General features: G+C 46.5%; 1 protein-coding gene across 3 annotated transcripts in view; it reads right to left on the bottom strand.

Moving 5' to 3' along the window:
- The window catches only part of LOC147610097 (mitochondrial phosphate carrier protein 1, mitochondrial-like), a 46,714-nt gene extending 28,846 nt beyond the window's left edge, over window positions 1–17,868 (bottom strand). Inside the window, exons 1-2 of one of the 3 annotated variants that reach the window (XM_086786841.1) lie at window positions 17,501–17,868; window positions 17,077–17,425 (exon numbers count right to left, since the gene is read on the bottom strand). In XM_086786841.1, coding sequence (XP_086642967.1) covers window positions 17,077–17,217 — 141 coding nt within the window. In that variant the 5' untranslated portion in view covers window positions 17,218–17,425; window positions 17,501–17,868. The remainder of the gene's footprint in view (window positions 1–17,076; window positions 17,426–17,500) is intronic. The other 2 variants (XM_086786840.1, XM_086786842.1) reach the window with 2 other exon arrangements.
- Window positions 17,869–19,230: the final 1,362 nt, after the last annotated feature.

The raw sequence follows: 19,230 nt of genomic DNA, 5'->3' as shown, positions 1-19,230 counted from the left end.
TGAAACACCAGATGCATCCTCCAATGGCTCGATAACTCCACCTTGAAGACTACATCATTGAGCTTCTTAATAATCTTGAATGGGCCTTTCTTCTGCGAAGCTAGTTTGGAAGCAACTTCCCCGAACTGTTTGAGCCTTTGCCTCATGATCTTCAAATAAACCCAAACTCCTTCTCTAAAGGTACTATCTCGACGATGTTTGTCAACCTCGCGGACCTGCTCTGTCTGCACCTTCCGTATTTCCTCCCAAACTTGTCGCAACAATAGCCCATCGAAATCTTGAACCACCTAGTCTACACCATAGTTCCCTCTAGAAGTTTTGAGAGCTCGGATCATCAGGTTAATAACCGGACAGCCATATACCACCTCAAAGGGAGTCTTCTTGGTCGATGCCTGCACTGTATCATTGATGGCATGCTCCACCAATGGCAAGAACTCCTCCCAAAGAGTTTGATGCTCCTGACAATAACACAGCAGCATCGTGATCATAGTCTCGTTCATGCTCTCAGTCTGACCATCTATCTGGAGATGAAAGGCAGTACTAAACTGTAACTTCATCCCCAAACCATAGAACAAGGCCCTCCAAAAACCTCCACTAAATTTTGGATCCCTATATAAGACAATCCTCTTCTAAAGTCCATGTAAGCGGAACACCTCCTGAATGAAAAGCCTGGCCACCTCCTAAGCATCCGCATCTGACTTGCAAGGAATAAGGTGGTCTGCTTACTCAACCGATCAACAACTATAAGAATACAATCATTCTCGAATGTAAAGACCATTTCTTAGTTGCAACCATAGCAATGACTGCTCCCACCATTGCCATCCTAGCAACTGGACTGAAAGTCTCCTCATAGTCAATACCATGGATCTACGGATATCCCTTGACTACCAATCTTGTCTAGTCCCTACTCACTGACCTATTTGAATTATGCTTTACTTTATAGACCCACTTGTATCCAATTGCCTTCTTCTCCTTGGGCAAAAGCACTAACTCCCACGTCTCATTTGCATCCAATGCAGCCACCTCTTCATCCATGGCATCTTCCCAATGTTTACGTCCAAGTGTCTCTTTAAAACATGTGTGCTCTATTTCCTGCATTGCTTTGACCATATAAGCATACTGCTGGACTGTACACCATCATATCTCAACTGGTCCACTAGATATCTGACCCTCATAGACCTACATATACATGGATCATTGTACACCTAGTGTAACAACAGCCAGGATCCCAAACTCTTCATCAAGGCTTTGTTCTCAGCCACTATCCCCATCAACAACAAATGAATGATCTGGTGAAATATCAAGCATTATGTATCACATGCGCGGAAGCTCTGTGTCTTCTTTCATCCCTAAACACCTTTCATAGGAACAACCTGATGCAAAACGCAAGGGAGAGGAGAGAGAGAGAGAGCTGTATTTTTAGTATATTCTACAGTACAAAAAGGTACATAACTCTAGCGCATGGGCAACTTTTGCAATATGCATGTTCTTTCTTTCTGCAACCCCATTTTGCTCTGCAAGGTGTACCTGCATGTGACTTGCCTCTTTATCCCATGCTCTCTCAGAGAATCACTACATTCATTGGAGAAATATTCTCCCCCACCATCTAATCATTTAATGTACGTGCCTTTGTCTTTCTCAACAATTGCCTTAAAGCTCTGAGAAAGTGCATAAACTCTCACATGCGCAGAAGCTCTGAGTGTCTTTCTTTCAATCCTAAGCAACTAAATAGGAACCTTGATGCAAGTCACCAACAAAGAGAGAAAAGAGAGAGAGACAGTTGTAGTTTCAATATATTGTATAGTACAAAAAGTTGTCCATATGACTATACAAAAATTGTGGCCCTTGATCTTCCAAAAGATAACCTAAAGACCTTCTAATACTGAAACGTGGATTCTCACAATCTTGATGACATTGAGCATACTGATATGAGATTGTTTATTATGGAATAGAGTGTGCACATTTCTCTCTCTCGTATAGGCTGACCGACCAGCAGTCCCCCATAGTATATATAGCTTTTCCTTATCAGTCATCATTTGTGTACCATATCATTGATCATACCCGGTACCACTTCATATGCTGCTGCTGCCGGGCTCTATGTCACATAGCTTTATCATCCTCGCCTGACAGGACAGCACCTCAGCGTTTTCTCATCTGGCTACATCATGGGACAGCAGCCCTCTCTGCTACATTCAGCGCTTGCATCAGCGTTTACATCAGCATTCATCAGCACATCATCAGCGTTTGCATCAGTGTTTTATCACAGCTCATGGGACAGCAGCCCCCTCTCCTACATAGAGCACTTCAGCATTTTTCCTCGGCTCACACTATCGAGACAGTAGCCCACTCTCTGCTACAGTACAGGACACCATCATTTTATCATCAGTACTCTCTGGGACAGCAACCCACTCTCTGCTACATCACACCATCGGGACGGCAGCCTTCTCTGCTCCTCACCACCCCTCAGGTACGCAGCACCCTTGTCACCAGAGCTTGTGCCCCTCAAGTATGCAGCACCCTTGTCATCAGAGGTCTTGCAGTACCCTTGTCACCAGAGCCTACATCACCTCATCTTCCGTTGCCACTACTACCTCGGAGTGCCTCTGCATCCACCGACGATAGCCTTCGACACCGACCACCTCTCGGAGTGCTTTGCCTCACATCGAAGTGAGCCTTCATCACAGACCGTGCTTCAGCTCCGACATCATCTCTACTTCTGCACTGGTCTTTCTACTCAGAGTCACCTCACATCAGAGGGCTCTTGTACATATGTTCACTCACCATTATATATAGACTCACTCACATATTTCATGCTGTGTTGTTTTGCTCTAATCTCTCATACATCTGGTCCTTTCGTCCTTTTGCCCTCACATGGTATCAGAGCTATCGTGAGCAAAGGGATTGAAGACCTCGAGAGCACACAGCAGCATGGATCGTCCACTCGCACTCCCAGAGGACCAATTCTTCTCACCCGAAGTTGTTTCTCCAAACTCTGATCTATACCACATAGGAAATGGGACTTCTTACTCAGTGGAGAGCCCCGTTCAAGATCTTACTTTGGGAGACGATCAACCCATGTACATCCACTCATCTTCACCACCTTTGCCATCACGATCGCCCTCTCTGACTTTATCAGATCTTGTTTCCAGAGGGGGATGCATTCCTTCTACCAGTGTGTCAATGTGGGACCCTGGCATCCATCTTCTTCTCTCATGGTCCCCTTTTTGGCTTGAGAGGGGGGGTGTGAAAACAGTATTTTTCCCAGCACTAAAAAGGGAATTTTTCTAGGTATTTTTGCTTTTATTTGGGGATTTTGTGTCTTTGCTGCTGGCCGACAGCCTTTAGGCTGACCGACCAGCAGTCCCCCATAGTATATATAGCTTCTCCTTATCAGTCATCATTTGTGTACCATATCATTGATCACACCCGGTACCACTTCATATGCTGCTGCTGCTTCTGCTTCTGCTGGGCTCTACATCACATACCTTCATTATCCTCGCCTGATAGGACAGCACCTCAGCGTTGTCTCATCTCGCCACATCACGGGACAGCAGCCCACTCTTTGCTACAGGCCACACCATGGGACAGCAGCCCTCTCTACTACATTCAGCGCTTACATCAGCACATCATCAGCAGTTACATCAGCTTATCATCAGCGTTTTATCACAGCTCATGGGATAGAACCCTTGTCACCAGAGCTTACACCGTTCAGGTACGCAGCACCCTTGTCATCAAAGCCTGCACCCTTCACGTCTTGCAGCACCCTTGTCATCCAAGCTTGCACCACAACCACTTGGGACAGCAGCCCTCTCTGCTCTTCATCTACCACCTCAGGTACCATAGCACCCTTGTCACCAGAGCCTACATCACCTCATCTTCCACTGCCACTACTAGCTCGGAGTGCCTCTGCATCCACCGACGCAAGCCTTCGACAACGACCACCTCTCGGAGTGCTTTGCCTCACATTGACGCGAGCCTTTGTCCCAGACCATGCTTCAGCTCCGACATCATTTCTGCTTCTGCACTGGTCTTTCTACTCAGAGTCACCTCACATCAGAGGGCTCTTGTACATATGTTCACTCACCATTATATATAGACTCACTCACATATTTCATGCTATGTTGTTTGCTCTTATCTCTCGTACATATGGTCCTTTCGTCCTTTTGCCCTCACATATTGTATAGTAAAAAAAGCTGTTCATAGTACTGTACAAAAACTGTGGGGGGCTATCTGATGTTATTGCTAGCACCATAGGTGTGAAGCAAGGATGCCCACTCTCTCCTACACTATTTGGGTTATACATTGATGAGGTGGTTGACTTCATTGGTCACGATGGTGGGGACGGGGTAGACATCTCAGGTACCACAGTCCACATTATGCTATATGCAGATGATATTATTCTGGTCTCTGAGTCACGGATGGGACTACAGCACCATCTCCATGCACTCGATGACTTCTGCACACAGAGGGGGCTTACAGTGAACCTTGGGAAAACCAAGGCCATGATTTTCCACACCTCAGGGCCGGTTCAACGACAGGCCATCTTCACACTAGCAGGAGGACAGGTAGAGGTGGTAGACTCATATGTGTACCTAGGGATTACATTTACGACTCCGCCAGGAAGATTTACTATGGCACAGGCAACCAGGGATAGACTCACACGAGGGTATGCAGCTCTGGCCGTGCTAGAGAGACAGTGTCACCAGGCACACTTCCAGGAGCCCCGCACGAAGGGGTGGTTGTTTGACACACTAGTCACCCCTGCTTTGATGTATGCTGCAGCAGTATGGGCACCTGGGCTCGCCACCTCCACATGGTCTCAGATAGAGAGGCCTCAGATTCTCATGCTCTCATGGATGATCCGCAGCAAACCCTCCGTCCCACATGACATTGTCCGGACGGAGTTTGCTGCACCTCCTATGCTAGTAGAGGCCCTCTTCCAGACGATCTGCTTCACACAGAGGATCAGAGATATGCCATCAAATCGACTCTCACATAGAGCTTTTGAGGCGTTCAGGCAGCTTGCAGAGAGTGGAGATAGGAGATCATGGTATTCACAGATGATACAGTGGCTCACTCAGCATGGTCTTGACATAGATCATCTGCCACCTTTCCAGTATGATATACATGCACCACACATCCAGCTCTCTCACAATGAGAGGAACAGAGTCCTTCGACAGGATTTATTGCAGCGACGATACACCCAAGAGACTTGGATTACACCCAGTCAGCCTCTACCACTGAAGATGCTATACTACAGAGATCAGTTTATGCGTATCTCAACGGATGGATTCATACAAAGACCTGGATACATGGATGTGTACATGCCTCACATTGCCCGAGTGGTGATTGGCCAGCTCAAAGTGTCATCACACCAGCTTGAGATTGAGGCAGGTAGGGCAGCACGGATCCCCACAGCAGAGGATATGCAGACTATGCCAGGTGGAGGTTGAGAGTGAGGAACATTATGTATGCAGATGCAAAGCATATAGTGTCATTAGAGAGAGATACACCACCATCTTCAATGGACATCCCTCACTCTGCCGGATCATGGAGTCCGCAGACCAGCGCAGATTTGGCCAGTTCTTGCTAGAGACAACGCGCCACAGCGAGACACTGCTACGGACTCATACCACAGGGAGAGGTGGGCGACAGCTCTAGCTCACTGATTTCTTCAAGAGATCTATCCCAGTGCCTACCCTAGCACAGGAGGGGGTTACACTTCAGCGTGCTGCGGACCTCCGAGCCAAACAAAGACCAAGAGCACCAGGCTACCAAACTCCCAGACTACATCAGAGGGAGATCACAGAGATACGGGCTCAACATCAGCACCATATCCAGGAGCGACTAGCTCACTTACACTCACACCCGGAGATCACCCCCATTATGGTACTGGTTGGAGCTAGACAGATCTGCATTGCATTCTTGTATACCCTGCGCATATAGGTTGCATTCTGAGCCTCTAGCAGTAGTGCTCCATCCATCACACCCCCCCACTAGCTCAGTACTTTCATAGTTTATTTCATGTTCATTTTGTCCTCTCTTTTTTTTCTGGACATCCAGAAGGCATTGACAGTTGTACATTGATTTGTCTCATAGGTCGAGTTCGGCCTCTAGTAGACGTTAATACAGCTTTCTTTCTTCTTTCTTTCTTTCTCCCACTCCCCCACTCTCTCACTCTCTCTCAACCCGCAAGCTTTCTCTAGGCTCAAGCCTCTTGAGTCTTAACTTTTAAGAGCTCTCTCTCTCTTTCTCTCTCTCTCTCTCTCTCTCTCTCTCTCTCTCTCTCTCTCAAAGCCTAAAGGTGCTTGGCCTTGCCACTTAAGCCTTAAGCTCTCTCTCTCTCTCTCTCTCAAAGCCTAAAGGTGCTTGGCCTTGCCACTTAAGCCTTCAGCTCTCTCTCTCTCTCTGCCTGCATTTCGCCCGCCTGTACGTCCCCACCCCTTTCTCTTCCCCCGCCTGTACCTCTGCGCCCCATGCGCCCCTTTCTCTTCGCTTCTCTCTTCCCACCCGCCTTCTCTCTCTTCGCCCCCTTTCTCTTCGCTTCTCTCTCTCTCTGCCTGCATTTCGCCCGCCTGTACGTCCCCACCCCTTTCCCCACCCACCCTTGCTCAGACCCCCAAGGTAGCAACATAACTCTCCCCTGCACCTACAGCTGAGCATCTTGTAGGTCGCATTTTCTGAGTCTCCCCCAAGGGGGAGAGGGTACCCTTGAGGGGGGACTCGTTCCACCAACAACCCTCTCCTTTATCAGCAGCAACACATGGAAAGTAAGAAGTCTTTTGCCTCAGTCACCGCTTCACGATTACCGCCCATTCCTCCACCCGTGAGCAAGCCGACACCATGGGAAGCCTACCTCATGCAAGAACTGAAGAAACTCCAAGGAGAATTAGCAGCACTGAAACACGAGACTATCAAGAAAGATGAACAAATCAACGAACTGAAAGTGCAAGTGCAAGCCATGAAGACGAAGCAAGAGGAAGCACGAGAAGGACCCATACCTACAACACTACAAACAAAAATGACAAACCATGTTTCAAAGGTAAATTCAGTTAACTCACAAGATTTTGTTAAAGAAGTCATATCAGCGGTCAAAGAAAAGGAACGAATGGAAAGTAACAAAAAGGTAATCAGAGTCGGTGGTCTTCCTCAAGGCTGGGATAGGGCAGACATAGCTCAAGAGCTTCGAGAAGACTACATATTAGATACAGATGTACTTACAGCACAACTGAGCAAAGTAGTCCCCTTCGTGGACTTAGGAGACCCCATCTCTATTATAGTAAAGGGTACACAGGCAAAAGTCTCCTATATGGACAACAATGAGAAAATAGCAGTGATGAAGCAAACAAGGTCTCTCCAAGGGACAAAGGTATGGATAGCTGATGAACTCACCCCGCTACAACTCAAGAACAAATCGGCATAGCTGAATAAAGTTAAAGAAGCAAGAAAGAATGGCAAATGGGCAATATACAGAGGAGGACAAGCAATCATTAAAGAATTCCGTACCCCACCCCTCTCAAGAGCAAATCCATCCATGGATGAAATATAGCTATTTTTATTTTGAACCTCAATTTCGAACTAGATGCAATAGAACCCATTGTAACTTAAACTCTTAAGAGTCTTAAGAGTTCATTTTGAGTTATTTTTTTTCAGTTTTATGCCTCTTTGGCATCGATACCCAGAGTGGAATGTAAATGGATGTACCTGATCTATCCCATAGGTCGGATTCGGCCTCCCGTGGTTGTTAATATAACTCTCTCTCTCTCTCTCTCTCTCTCTCTCTCTCTCTCTCTCTCTCTCCCCTCTCCCTCTCCCCTCCCCGCCCCGCCCCGCCCCGCTTCTGCGCTGCCTTGCCCCCCTTCGCCTTTGCGCCGCCCTACCCTGCTTCGCTTTTGCCGCCCTGCCCCCTTCGCCCCTGCGCCGCCCTGCCTTGCCCCCCTTCGCCCCTACACCATGCCTCTCTCTTCGCTTTTCGACCGCTCAACCCGCTTCCCCTCCCCCCCCTTCGCTTTCTGCGCCGCCCCGCCCTTCCCTGCTCTCTCTCTCTCCCCCTCTCCCTCTTCGTTGTTCGCCCGCTAAACCCACCTCCCCTCCCCCCCTTCGCTTCTGCGCCGCCCTGCCCTGCCCTACCCTGCTCTCTCTCTCCCCCCCTCTCCCTCTTCGCTGTTCGCCCGGCTCTCTTCCCACCCACCCTTCCTCAGGCCCCCAAGGCAGCAACATAACTCTCTCTCTCTCTGCTAAATCTCCTCTCTTTCCCTTTTCCCTTTCCCTTTCCCTTTCCCCTACATGACTTGAACCCCCCCCCTCCCTGTTGCTACTCTTTCGCGCTGGTGTCATGGATTAATTTTCAGTCCATTGGCTATGGGAAGTTATGCAAAAAGTCATGGCCAAGACCGGGTTTAAAGAGGAGCTCATGAAGGTGGAGGTCAAGCTCGGCACAATTATCAAAGAAAACAAGAAGATGGTCGACTCTTCCGTTACCGCAATCATAAACCGCCTCTCCAAACTCGATAAGGGATTTGACAAAATCCAAGAGCTCGAAGAGAGATCTTCCAAGCAAGAGGCTGAGATTTCAGCCTTAAAGGAGGAACTAGTGGAGGCCAAATTGCATGCTAAAAGTCAAGCAGCTGAAATCTCAGCCCTCAAAAAGGAGTTGGAAGCCACTTCAAAAAGCAAGCTTGAGGATGGAAAATTTCAGCCCTCCGTTATTGAAGAGCTGAATACCATCAAGGATCAAATGAGGATCATTCGAGAGGAGGAGGAGCAACATAAAGAGAAGACATCTTCATGGGTGGAGGTGATCACAAAGACACAAAAGAAGATGGACGAGGCGGAGAAATGGATCGAGGTCGCCAAGAAAGGGAAAGGTAAAGAATCGCCACCCATCCCCACTCCCACCATCATCAACATGACCCTTGAAGAGGAGCAAAGGAGGAAGACCCAGGCCTTACATGTACGAGTGTCCGGTCTAAAAGACCGTGATGATGCGGAAGGGGAAACCAAGGAGCTCTTCTCTATGATGGGCATTGAAGCCATGCACACAAAGGCATGGAGAGTGGGAAAGAAGAGAGAAGGTAGTGGCGAATCTTCTAAGGAGAGAGCACTTACCATTCGTTTCCCCTGCATGGAAGCAAAGAAGACGGAAATATCTCTTGGAGATGACCTCACACTCTCACAACTTGCCCACATGAAAGAAGTTATGCCAGAGATAAGGGCAGCCCGAGAGAAAGGGAAAGTGGCCTTCTATAGAGATGGTAGAGTGGTGATTATGGAGAGGCGCTCTTCATGATGGCACGAGACCTATGGGACTACACTCAAAGTTGCTACTTGGAATTGTAATGGATCTCTACGCCTTGATGTAGGGGCTTTTGAGGATAGTTTCACTGGGAGAGACATCATCTTCTACTATGAGACGCATCAGGCTCCTGGACAGTCCATGCCACATGTTAGTGGATACCGATGGGAGACAGCTTGTAGACAGGAGACTCGTTCAGAGCATAGAGGACGGGGCTCAGGAGGAGTGGCAGTATTGTTTAGAGAGGAGCTACAGCCACTGATACATATAGTCCGCAGAGATGAGCAGGCTAGGTACATGTGGGTTAGACTGAGGGCAAAGACGGGTAGATATCTCTACATTGCTATATGCTATTTTGCTCCTAGTACATCAGTGTATGCATCACCTAGCGGGCAGTCTCCCTTTTCTATTTTGGATGATGACATTTGGGAGTTCTCCAGGGATGGTAACATCATTCTCCTGGGGGACTTCAATGCCAGGACCGCCCATAACCAGACAGTATTTTATGATACCTCAGAGGAGATGTTGAGGGAGCTTGATGTTAGGGATATGGGCCTATCTAGACTCTCACAGGATGAGGAACATACAGTGTATGGGCGGTATTTGATAGACATGGGGACTGCACATGGATTGGCCATCCTGAATGGCCTACAGAGATTCCCGACATCGGGCGGTTTCACTAGCTTTCCACATAGGCATGGTGCTAGTACAGTGGACTATGTTATGGCTCAGCCCAGTCTCATTCCCTCTTTTCAGGATTTTATGGTAGGCACTAGGCCGGTTGGAATAGCAGTGGATAATTCACTCTCACATTTCAGTTCAGCACCGCTCCATTGGGACAGGTCTCCACACACACTCGTTATACCTTTACGAGGGAGACTAACACCGTGTACACGGATGAGATATACAGACGCTTATGTGCCGAGGAGCCGGGACGGCCATTAGATGAGCTCACTCAAATATTAATAGACGCTTCATGCTGCAGTATCAGAGGCATATCCCCATAGTCAGCCTACACCGAGACAATCTGGGAACATGCCCAGAACAGTTGGTATGATGTGGAGTGCAGAGCGATGAGGATCAGATTACAGAGAGAGGTGCTCATGGGTGTTACCACTCACAGACGGTCACAGATTACCTTCCGGCACCTAGTGCGACGGAAGAAGAGGGCTTATCTTGCTCAGTTAGAGAGGGATTTGTATCAGTTATTTATGAGCCAGGACTCAGGCGAGGCATGGAGACTATTCCATGAGCATTCACCATCACCAACCATTACCTCCACAGAGATTTGGGGTGAGTATGCAGCATCCCTGTACACAGCAGCAAGACAGCCGCCCCTGCCAGACCCATCGGAGCCATGCCCAGAGAAATGTGCTTTCTTTACTGCTGAGATGGTAAGGAAAGCTATTGACAGGATGAGGACTGGGAGAGCATATGATCATGATGGTTTGGTAGCAGAACACTTTATTCATGCCAAAGATATGCTTGCAGAGCTTATTGCTATGATGTTTAACCGAGCCATGTGTGAGGGTTTTCCTGAGACTTGGAATATGTCCACGATTGTGCCTATCTTCAAGTCAGGGGATCCCATGCTTCCTAGGAATTGTCGTACCATCATGATTGGTCACACATTGGCTAGATTATATGCATCTATTCTTGAGCAGGAGTTGAGTAGATGGGCAGAGAGAGAGGGCATACGTGCATCAGGGCATGCAAGGTTCAGGAGAGGTTTCTCCACTCTTGACCATATCTTGACACTCATAGCTATTATTGAGGAGGGCAGATTATATGGCGGGAGGATTTATTGTTGCTTTGTGGATTTCCGCAAAGCTTTTGACACAGTACCGAGAGCCAGACTGATGCGCAGACTACAGGAGATGGGAGTGCCCACACAGCTGATTTGGGGAATCATGGCTTTATACAGGACAGTTGTGGGGCACGTACGTACTACTCAGGGTATATCTGAGATGGTTCACTCCACTATTGGGGTGAAACAGGGCTGCCCCCTTTCTCCCACCTTATTTGGGATGTACGTGGATGAGGTTTCAGACTATGTAGAGCGGGAGGGTGACAAAGGAGCACAGCTAGCAGGGACATGGATTCCGATGTTATTGTATGCTGATGATATTGTGCTGATCTCAGATTCTCCAGAGGGGATGCAGCGTCATTTGGATGCACTGCACACGTTTGCACAGGACAGTGGATTGTCTGTTAACCTTGGTAGAACCAAGGTGATGGTGTTTAACACCACAGCACAGTGGGTTAGGAGGTCAGTACCCACCTTTACATATCGTCAGGAGACAGTGGAGTATACGATGCATATACTAGATGCATATACTTACCTTGGTGTGGTTTTTAGTGGCCCACTATTTTCCTTGAGGAGAGCAGCGAAGACCAGATTGACCAGAGCTTATGCAACATTGGGGAGACTAGAGAGGATGTGTTCGCAGGTTTAGTTTCAGGAACCTCGAACAAAGCTCTGGCTCTTTGGCACTTTGGTCACTTCAGCCATGCTGTATGGAGTGGAGATATGGGGACCCTCAGTGGATCACCACAGCCGAGCTGGTAGCACTGATGGATGGAGACGTATGGAGAGGCCCTTGGTTTCTATGATTTCCCGAATGATTAAGGCCAAGGCCTCCGTACCACATGATATTATCCGTGCAGAGATGGCTGCCCCCCCATTGGTAGTAGAGGCACTCACTCGATCAGTCTCCTTTATACATAGCACTTGGGCTCTCCCTAGAGACAGATATGCTCGCTTAGCCCTGGAGTCTTCACGACAGTTGGCATCACAGGGAGACGGATCATGTTGGTATGCACAGATGACAGCTTGGTTCCAGCTGCATGGCTTTAGTATGGACAGGCTACCTCCATTTCAGTACTCCTTGGATGCACCCTCCCTCTCTGACACTGGCAGAGATTACCAGACTTATCAGGCAAGACTTGATTCAGCTGGACACTAGGAGGACATGGAAACAGCCGACACACGAGCTTGGTACGAAGATGGCTTTCTATAGAGATCATCTTCTCCAGCTCACGCAGGATGGGTTTGTGATTAGACCCAACTACATGGATACTCATCTTTCTCATAGGATACGGTGTGCTATTGGTCAGATGCGCACATCCTCACACCAGCTAGAGATTGAGACTGGCAGATTCAAAGGAGTACCAGCTGAGGCCAGGATTTGTCAGCTGTGCCAGATGGAGCCAGAGACAGAGTTACATTACATATGTCACTGTCCAGTATATTATGAGATACGAGGCCGTTTTCACTGCCTGTTTAGAGAGGGTTTCGGACCACTTTCTAGAGTCATGAGATACCAGGATCAGAGATGCCTCGGATTATACTTGCTGGAGCTTCGTAGACATAGAGAGGGTCTCTTTGAGAGGGAGGGGATCAGAGAGGGAGAGACACCTACAGAGGCAGATTACAGACTTCTTTCGACCAGAGATTGAGCAGTCAGGCCAGCAGGCATTGCAGCTAGCCCTAGAGTATAGCCGCACCAGAGGTACACTCATTGATCGGGCTATAGAGCTGGGGCGGTCCAGGTGCCCCAAGATGAGAGACCCATCTCGACACCGGCGGAGACTACAACAGAGGATCAGGACCATACTAGCACGGCATGGGAGACGTCCAGTCAGAGTACTCACCATGGAGGACATTGAGGATATCTGCCATCGACCGATGAGAGACATCTTTGGATAGTGATGTTATCCATTAGGAGCTCCTAGTACCGTACTGGTTATGTTTTGCCCCGGGTACTAGGGAAAAGAGTTCCCAGGCCCCCTAGCCAGCACTTCAAGCAAACTTTCCTCATAGTTGTTTCAATTTCAGTTAGTTATTTAGTTGTTTTTAGCTTTTCTTACACAAACATTGTATCAGATCCACCAATTGTTGTAACCTTTTTGGTCTCATAGGTCATTTTGGCCTTCTGAAGACGTTAATATATCATTTCATTTCATTTCTCTCTCTCTCAAAGCCTAAAGGTGCTTGGCCTTGCCACTTAAGCCTTAAGCTCTCTCTCTCTCTCTCTCTCTCTCTCTCTCTCTCTCTCTCTCTCAACTTTCACCCTCTCTCATGGCATCTTCTTCACAAGCAACCTTCGGCTCCACACGTCGTGGTGGTGCTAGAAGAACCGACGGCTGGTCATGGTGGGAAGAGGTTAATGCCAACCGCTCTGGAAGTGGAGGAGGTTCACACTTAGTCAATAAATTGCAAATTCCATATGTCGTCCCCGTTCCCGTTCCCTACCTTTTGCCGTCCCCATCCCCGTCCCATGTTACTATGCTCTCCATGATAAACATGCTTTGAATCCACAAGGCCATCATGTCACCCACTAGCTCCAACATGCACAGATTTGTTTCCTCCTCTCTCATGAGGAGTAGATGCATGGCGAGAAGTGACTGATACCTCGTGTATAAAAGACGTCAACCGTTGAGATGCTGGGTCTCCATGCTTCAAACGAGGCGGATTCTTGAACATTAACTTCCCATCCTCTCCTTTGAGATCACCCTTTCGGATGAGATAGGAGAGTGCCAACTCCCTTGGCTTCTTACCCACTTCACAAGCCATAGATTCAAAGGTCATATCCACCATAGTATCAACTTTCCTTGCTTCGATGACACTTTGTACATGGAGATCTTCATGCAAAAATTTCAGCTCTTGCTCCTTTGCCTGCAAAAGCTTCTTCATGTGCTCCAACTCAGCCCTCAATGCATTGGGCTCATACTCGTACATAGGCTCTTCCCAAGGGATGACTGTCCCATCAATGCACTGTCATAAACTCTCTCAAGAGGCTTGTGCCTTCCATACAATGCATTGGAATCGCGAGAGGCACTTGACTGACCTCTCGAATTTGGCACTTCCAAAGGATTGCCTTGGCTATCCATTGAGTCAAGTGTATGTGTTTGCTTCTGATCTAAAAACACCATGTCTCCTCTTGAGAAAGAGAGACAACCGGACTCTGATACCAATGTAATCACTCCTTACAGGAGACCTACAAATCGGAAGATAAAATACACATTTTTAGATCACTTAACTAATACAAACAATGGACAATACTTGCAACATCAAAACTGAAAATGACAAAGAGCACTTGGCACCATCACTGGGGCCAGAAAGGGCCGGTCCCTCAATACAATTTGTATTTCTTGGAGTATTTATATGTACAAGTGTTCACAGGCCCCAAGGCCAAATTTCTCCATAACATGGAGTGAGTACAACTGAAAAACAATAAGATTTTGTCAATGAAGAATCAAATTCCCAATTTTCCTCATACCCCAATGACCTTCACTGGCTCCTCTAAATGTGAGAACGCGATCAGGGTAATCACGGGAAAAATCACCACCCCAGTGGCCTTCCATAGTGAAGGCAACTGGAAGTGATGCTTGCCTACACAAGACTTGTAAAAAACAACATTTAATTTTAATACTATCTGAATTTGAAAATACAAAAACAAGTACCTGACAAAGATTCAATTTGGGTTGTAAAGTGAGGAGTTTGTTTCCCCCTTTTAATGTAATCCCGATCAGTGCAAACAACAGGAACAAGTATGGCAGCCAACTGGTACAGAAGTCGAGTACAAGGCAGATACAGGAGCTGCAACAAGCGGGCAATCCAACTGGAGGCGGGTACAAAGTTGGCAGCAGCAGGTGCCTATAGGCAGGTACAAGATAGCACAACAGCAATCGGGTACTCCAGCAGACAAGTAGGTACAAGCGGGTACTCCACCAGCAGGCAGGTACTCCCGCAAGTACAGGCGGGTACTCTAGCAAATAAAGGCGGATACCAAATACAGCAACACCTGGTTGGTGTGAAGACGTGTCCAAGGGAAGCAACATAGACCTGGTAGAGACGGGTCCAAGGCTGCAACCAGAGACGGGTGCAAAGGCAGCATATAGGCGGTATCACGGGTGGCAGCCGCCTTCTTTTCCATCAACCACCCCCCCCCACTTACCATCCACGTGTGGGGAAGGAAATATTTTCTATGCAATTCTTAATTTAAATATTAAACCTTAATTAAGTTAGACACCCACATTAAAACAAGTGTCCGGTCAATATTTTAAACGTGTGACCATCCAACCTTATAAACATTAAGGTTTACATTACTTTACGGATTTTACATTTGAAAAGGCCAAAAAGGACACTACTTGACACATGTTCACACACCACACCAACTCGTCAGCAGACAGCGAACCCATAGTACACTGGAGGCGTCCCCGTCCAATGTACTGACACGACATAGCAGGCAAACACACGAAAACAAGTCATGCGAAAACAAGTTTGTGCATGCAAACATGAATGCATGTGCACATGTAATGGACGAAATCTCCCTTTCATGAAACTTGTACAAGAAATTCTTGTCGAGCACAAAACTGGCGCGACAGAAATGTGAAGTCCTAGTCTTCCTATAGAGTGACACTCCCATAGGCAAAACACAAATCCTGACACGGACCTTCCTATGGAGTGACAATCCCATAGACAAAGCTCAATACAAATATCAGTCCTAACATGGAGTGACAATCCCATGGATAAGACGAAATCCTGGTCATACACGGGTGGCAGCAAACAGGCTCCCGTCCATATGGCACAATACTCGTCACACACGAGTGGCACAAAACTGGTTCTCGTCCATGTGACACAAGATGACTGACCCTTCAGCTGGGGCGCTGGCCTGGCCACCTGTGAACATGGTACAAATTTAGCCGCTCTATGGAGTGACAGTCCCATAGAAGTGGCTCCAGAAATGGAGATGAACCAAATGGTGACACTTGACTCTTCACCTGCCCCAACCTCAAAGTTAGGGAAGTTTTCCCAAGTTCGAATAGATGTCAAAAACTGATCGTACTCTTTGTCAAGCCCATTCACTGTAACCAACACCAAGTCGTTGTCATCAACAAGAGCTCCAATAGAGTTGAGAGCATCTACAAGCCCTTTAAATTTTAATGAGTAAGCACTAATACTCGTCAGTGCTTCTCCAACTTCTCGCTCACAATCTGGGATACGTGAGCCAACTTACCAAAAAGTGCTTGCAAAAGTTTATGCACTTATAGCGAACCTGCAATCTCCAACAGAGCAGTACTCTTTTCTACAACTATAACATAAAGACAACACTAGCTAACAAGCAAGCCTCCAAACTAATAATAGAACCAAGAAAGTTAACATGATATAAGTCACACATATCTAATGACCCTACATCCCATTTGTGCCAAGTCTTGACCATAATCTAGCCATTCATCACAATCAAACCTTGCAGATTTCCATGACTATGAAACTAAATCTTGATTGTTCACCTCAAGCTCACTGAACAGTTAGTACACCAAAAAAGTTTATGCATGAATATTGCCAAATGGTTCCCATTTGAGAAATTCTTTCAAATGGCATTTTAAGGAGAAGAATGCCAGGGGGCGAGGGTGGTGATGCAAAGGTTCCCAATAGAATGCTATGGACCTCTTTGACATCAATACTACGTGTTTCTCCTCCCTCCTCATCTCTTATGGTGAGATACATGCCTGATTACAAGATCCTCTAGCATAGACCAGCAGATATAGTTCTATACAGCTCCATCAAAGTCTAAAAACCTCCAATTTGCACCTTGATTCTGATAAGCCTTACTAGAACTACGTATTTGGTCATACATATTCACAAGACAAGCATATATCCAAGCTTATGCAAGAGGCACGAAAGACATAGGCATGCAAGAGGAACTTAAAAGCAAAGTTTAGACCAAGGGAACATTAACAGAAGGAGAACCATCAAGGAGAGTAGAGTAGCGAACCTGCATTTTCACTTTCAGCACGTCCAGAGGTGTGATGAGCAGATGGGCGGCTCCCGAAGAGAACATGCCCCCAGCAGCACAGGCAGCGTAGTAGCTTCCAGTGAAAAGCTCGATCCTGTCCAGCTTTGTCTCTATTGCCATCGCCAGAAAAAAAAATAAAGCCTTCGCAGCTAGCACTGTTTCGATCACTTCAAGGGCAAGCTAGCCAAGAGTGAAGCTGGGCATAGCCTGCTTGTCGTTACAATATCAGATGAGGTAAGCACTCCTTATCAACAGAGAAAGATGAGACAAGTTTCTCTTTGCAGCAGCAAAACACACACGGCGAGCCTTTCTTCCCTGTTCCAATGGCCTGCTATGTCAAGTCTAAGCTGGAGTGGTGTTCCGTTTTGCCGCAGAAAGAAAGGAATAAGGGTTTTTTTTTTACCTGTTATGGCGATGGCAGGAAGGTTGGGTCTCCGACAGCAAGCCTTTCTTCAAACACTTGGCATACTTTCTCAACGTCATTTCAAGGTTAAATTCCACCTAGTCTGATTGCCATCGCCATATAATCCCTCCTTCATCAACAGAGGGAGATGATATACATTTCCAATAGGGGCAAAGTTTCCTTCCCTTGCTGTCATGTATGCCTTTTCATGCGCCGCAGTTTGCACCAAGCTTTAGACAAAGGGTTTTGCAGCAGACCTCTGTCTGAAGGGGCGGGGAGCGGCGGACGGAGGCGGGGAGCCGTAGGGTTCTGTGGTGGTTGTGTGTGCAAAAAATGCAAGCGCAGACGTGTGCCATGCTAAGCCCCGAGAAAGTGCACTTCGACCTTTTTCACACTTTGTGGTGCCAAAATCTATTGGTTGAAAATAACTAGTATTGGACCCGCGCATTGCTGCGGCCGACAGGTAGAGTTCTAGAAAAAATAAACTCAGTTTCTCCAATTTAGGTCATGTTTTAAGTAAACACAATACATTATTTCAAGTGACTTTATATATACATATCTCAAAATAACATCCATGTCTCGTAGATTTATGGCGAAAACAAAAATATCATAGTAATGTAGCATACAAAGATGCAAAAAAGGACCAATATTACATATTCTCAAAATGCACCACAAAATACGTATTCTTAGTCAGTAATGTCAGAATCAACAAATTGAATTCTTCTCTTGTGAGAAGGATCATTCAATTGTCTCCTCATCACAATACGCTCTCTATTGTAAAGCGGTGATCCATCCCGCACATGCTCTACTATCGATGAATGCAAAGGACCTGCACAAACGAAACAATGATAAATCAAATCTGCACATAACGACACATCGATAAATAAAATCTCAAAAAAATCTTATAATAGAAAAACATAATCAAAATTACCTCGTACAATAGAACATCGAGTCGATGGTACATGAGGAGCTCTAGTATAAAACGCATAACGAATACCAATGGCCATGATGGACGTAAGAAACAACCACTCATCGGGTACTGAATACCCCTCAAATGATGCAAAGCATCTGTCCATCTCTCTCCAAAACAAATACACACCCCACTCCTCATCAGGAACACCAATCCCGTACATCTCGATGCCTTCGTCGACAACTCTTACCATAAACGTATCAATGTCATGTAATATCCTAAAATCAAAGCATAACAAATAGGTTATACAATTATTTATATATAGGTTCAAAAAATATTCATACAATGCCTAACAATTACACTTATACTTACCCATCCCTATAAGCATCAATCATAATCCCTGCTACGTGACCTGCAGTAATAGGAGCTGACCATAGCGGTGGCTCTGTATACAGATAGACATTAGTATAGAATGTCATGTTCCATACTTTGTAATCAAGAAAAGTTAAGCAAATATAGAGAAAAACTCACGTACTAACCTCGACAAAGGCATGTCCAATGTAAAGGTAATCTTAGACATGTCTGTCAAAACATAAACAACAAAAATAGGTACTTTTACCATGGACAAATATGTATAAAAAAAGAAATCACAACAAAATTAATCAAATTGCAGAACTTAAATAAGAAACCTGACTTGTCACTCTGAAGTCATTAAGATCTCCTTATAAACAATATTGTTTGTTGTAGGTGTATAACTTTGAAGATCATCAAATGAACACTCCACATTAGTGTTATCCTCAAGTAACACCTTAACAGCATG

Source organism: Cibotium barometz, chromosome 50 (genome assembly GCF_041138505.1).
Source record: "Cibotium barometz isolate CiBa-2024 chromosome 50, ASM4113850v1, whole genome shotgun sequence".
Taxonomy (NCBI): Eukaryota; Viridiplantae; Streptophyta; class Polypodiopsida; order Cyatheales; family Cibotiaceae; genus Cibotium; species Cibotium barometz.
This window is presented reverse-complemented; position numbering and strand designations above follow the sequence as displayed.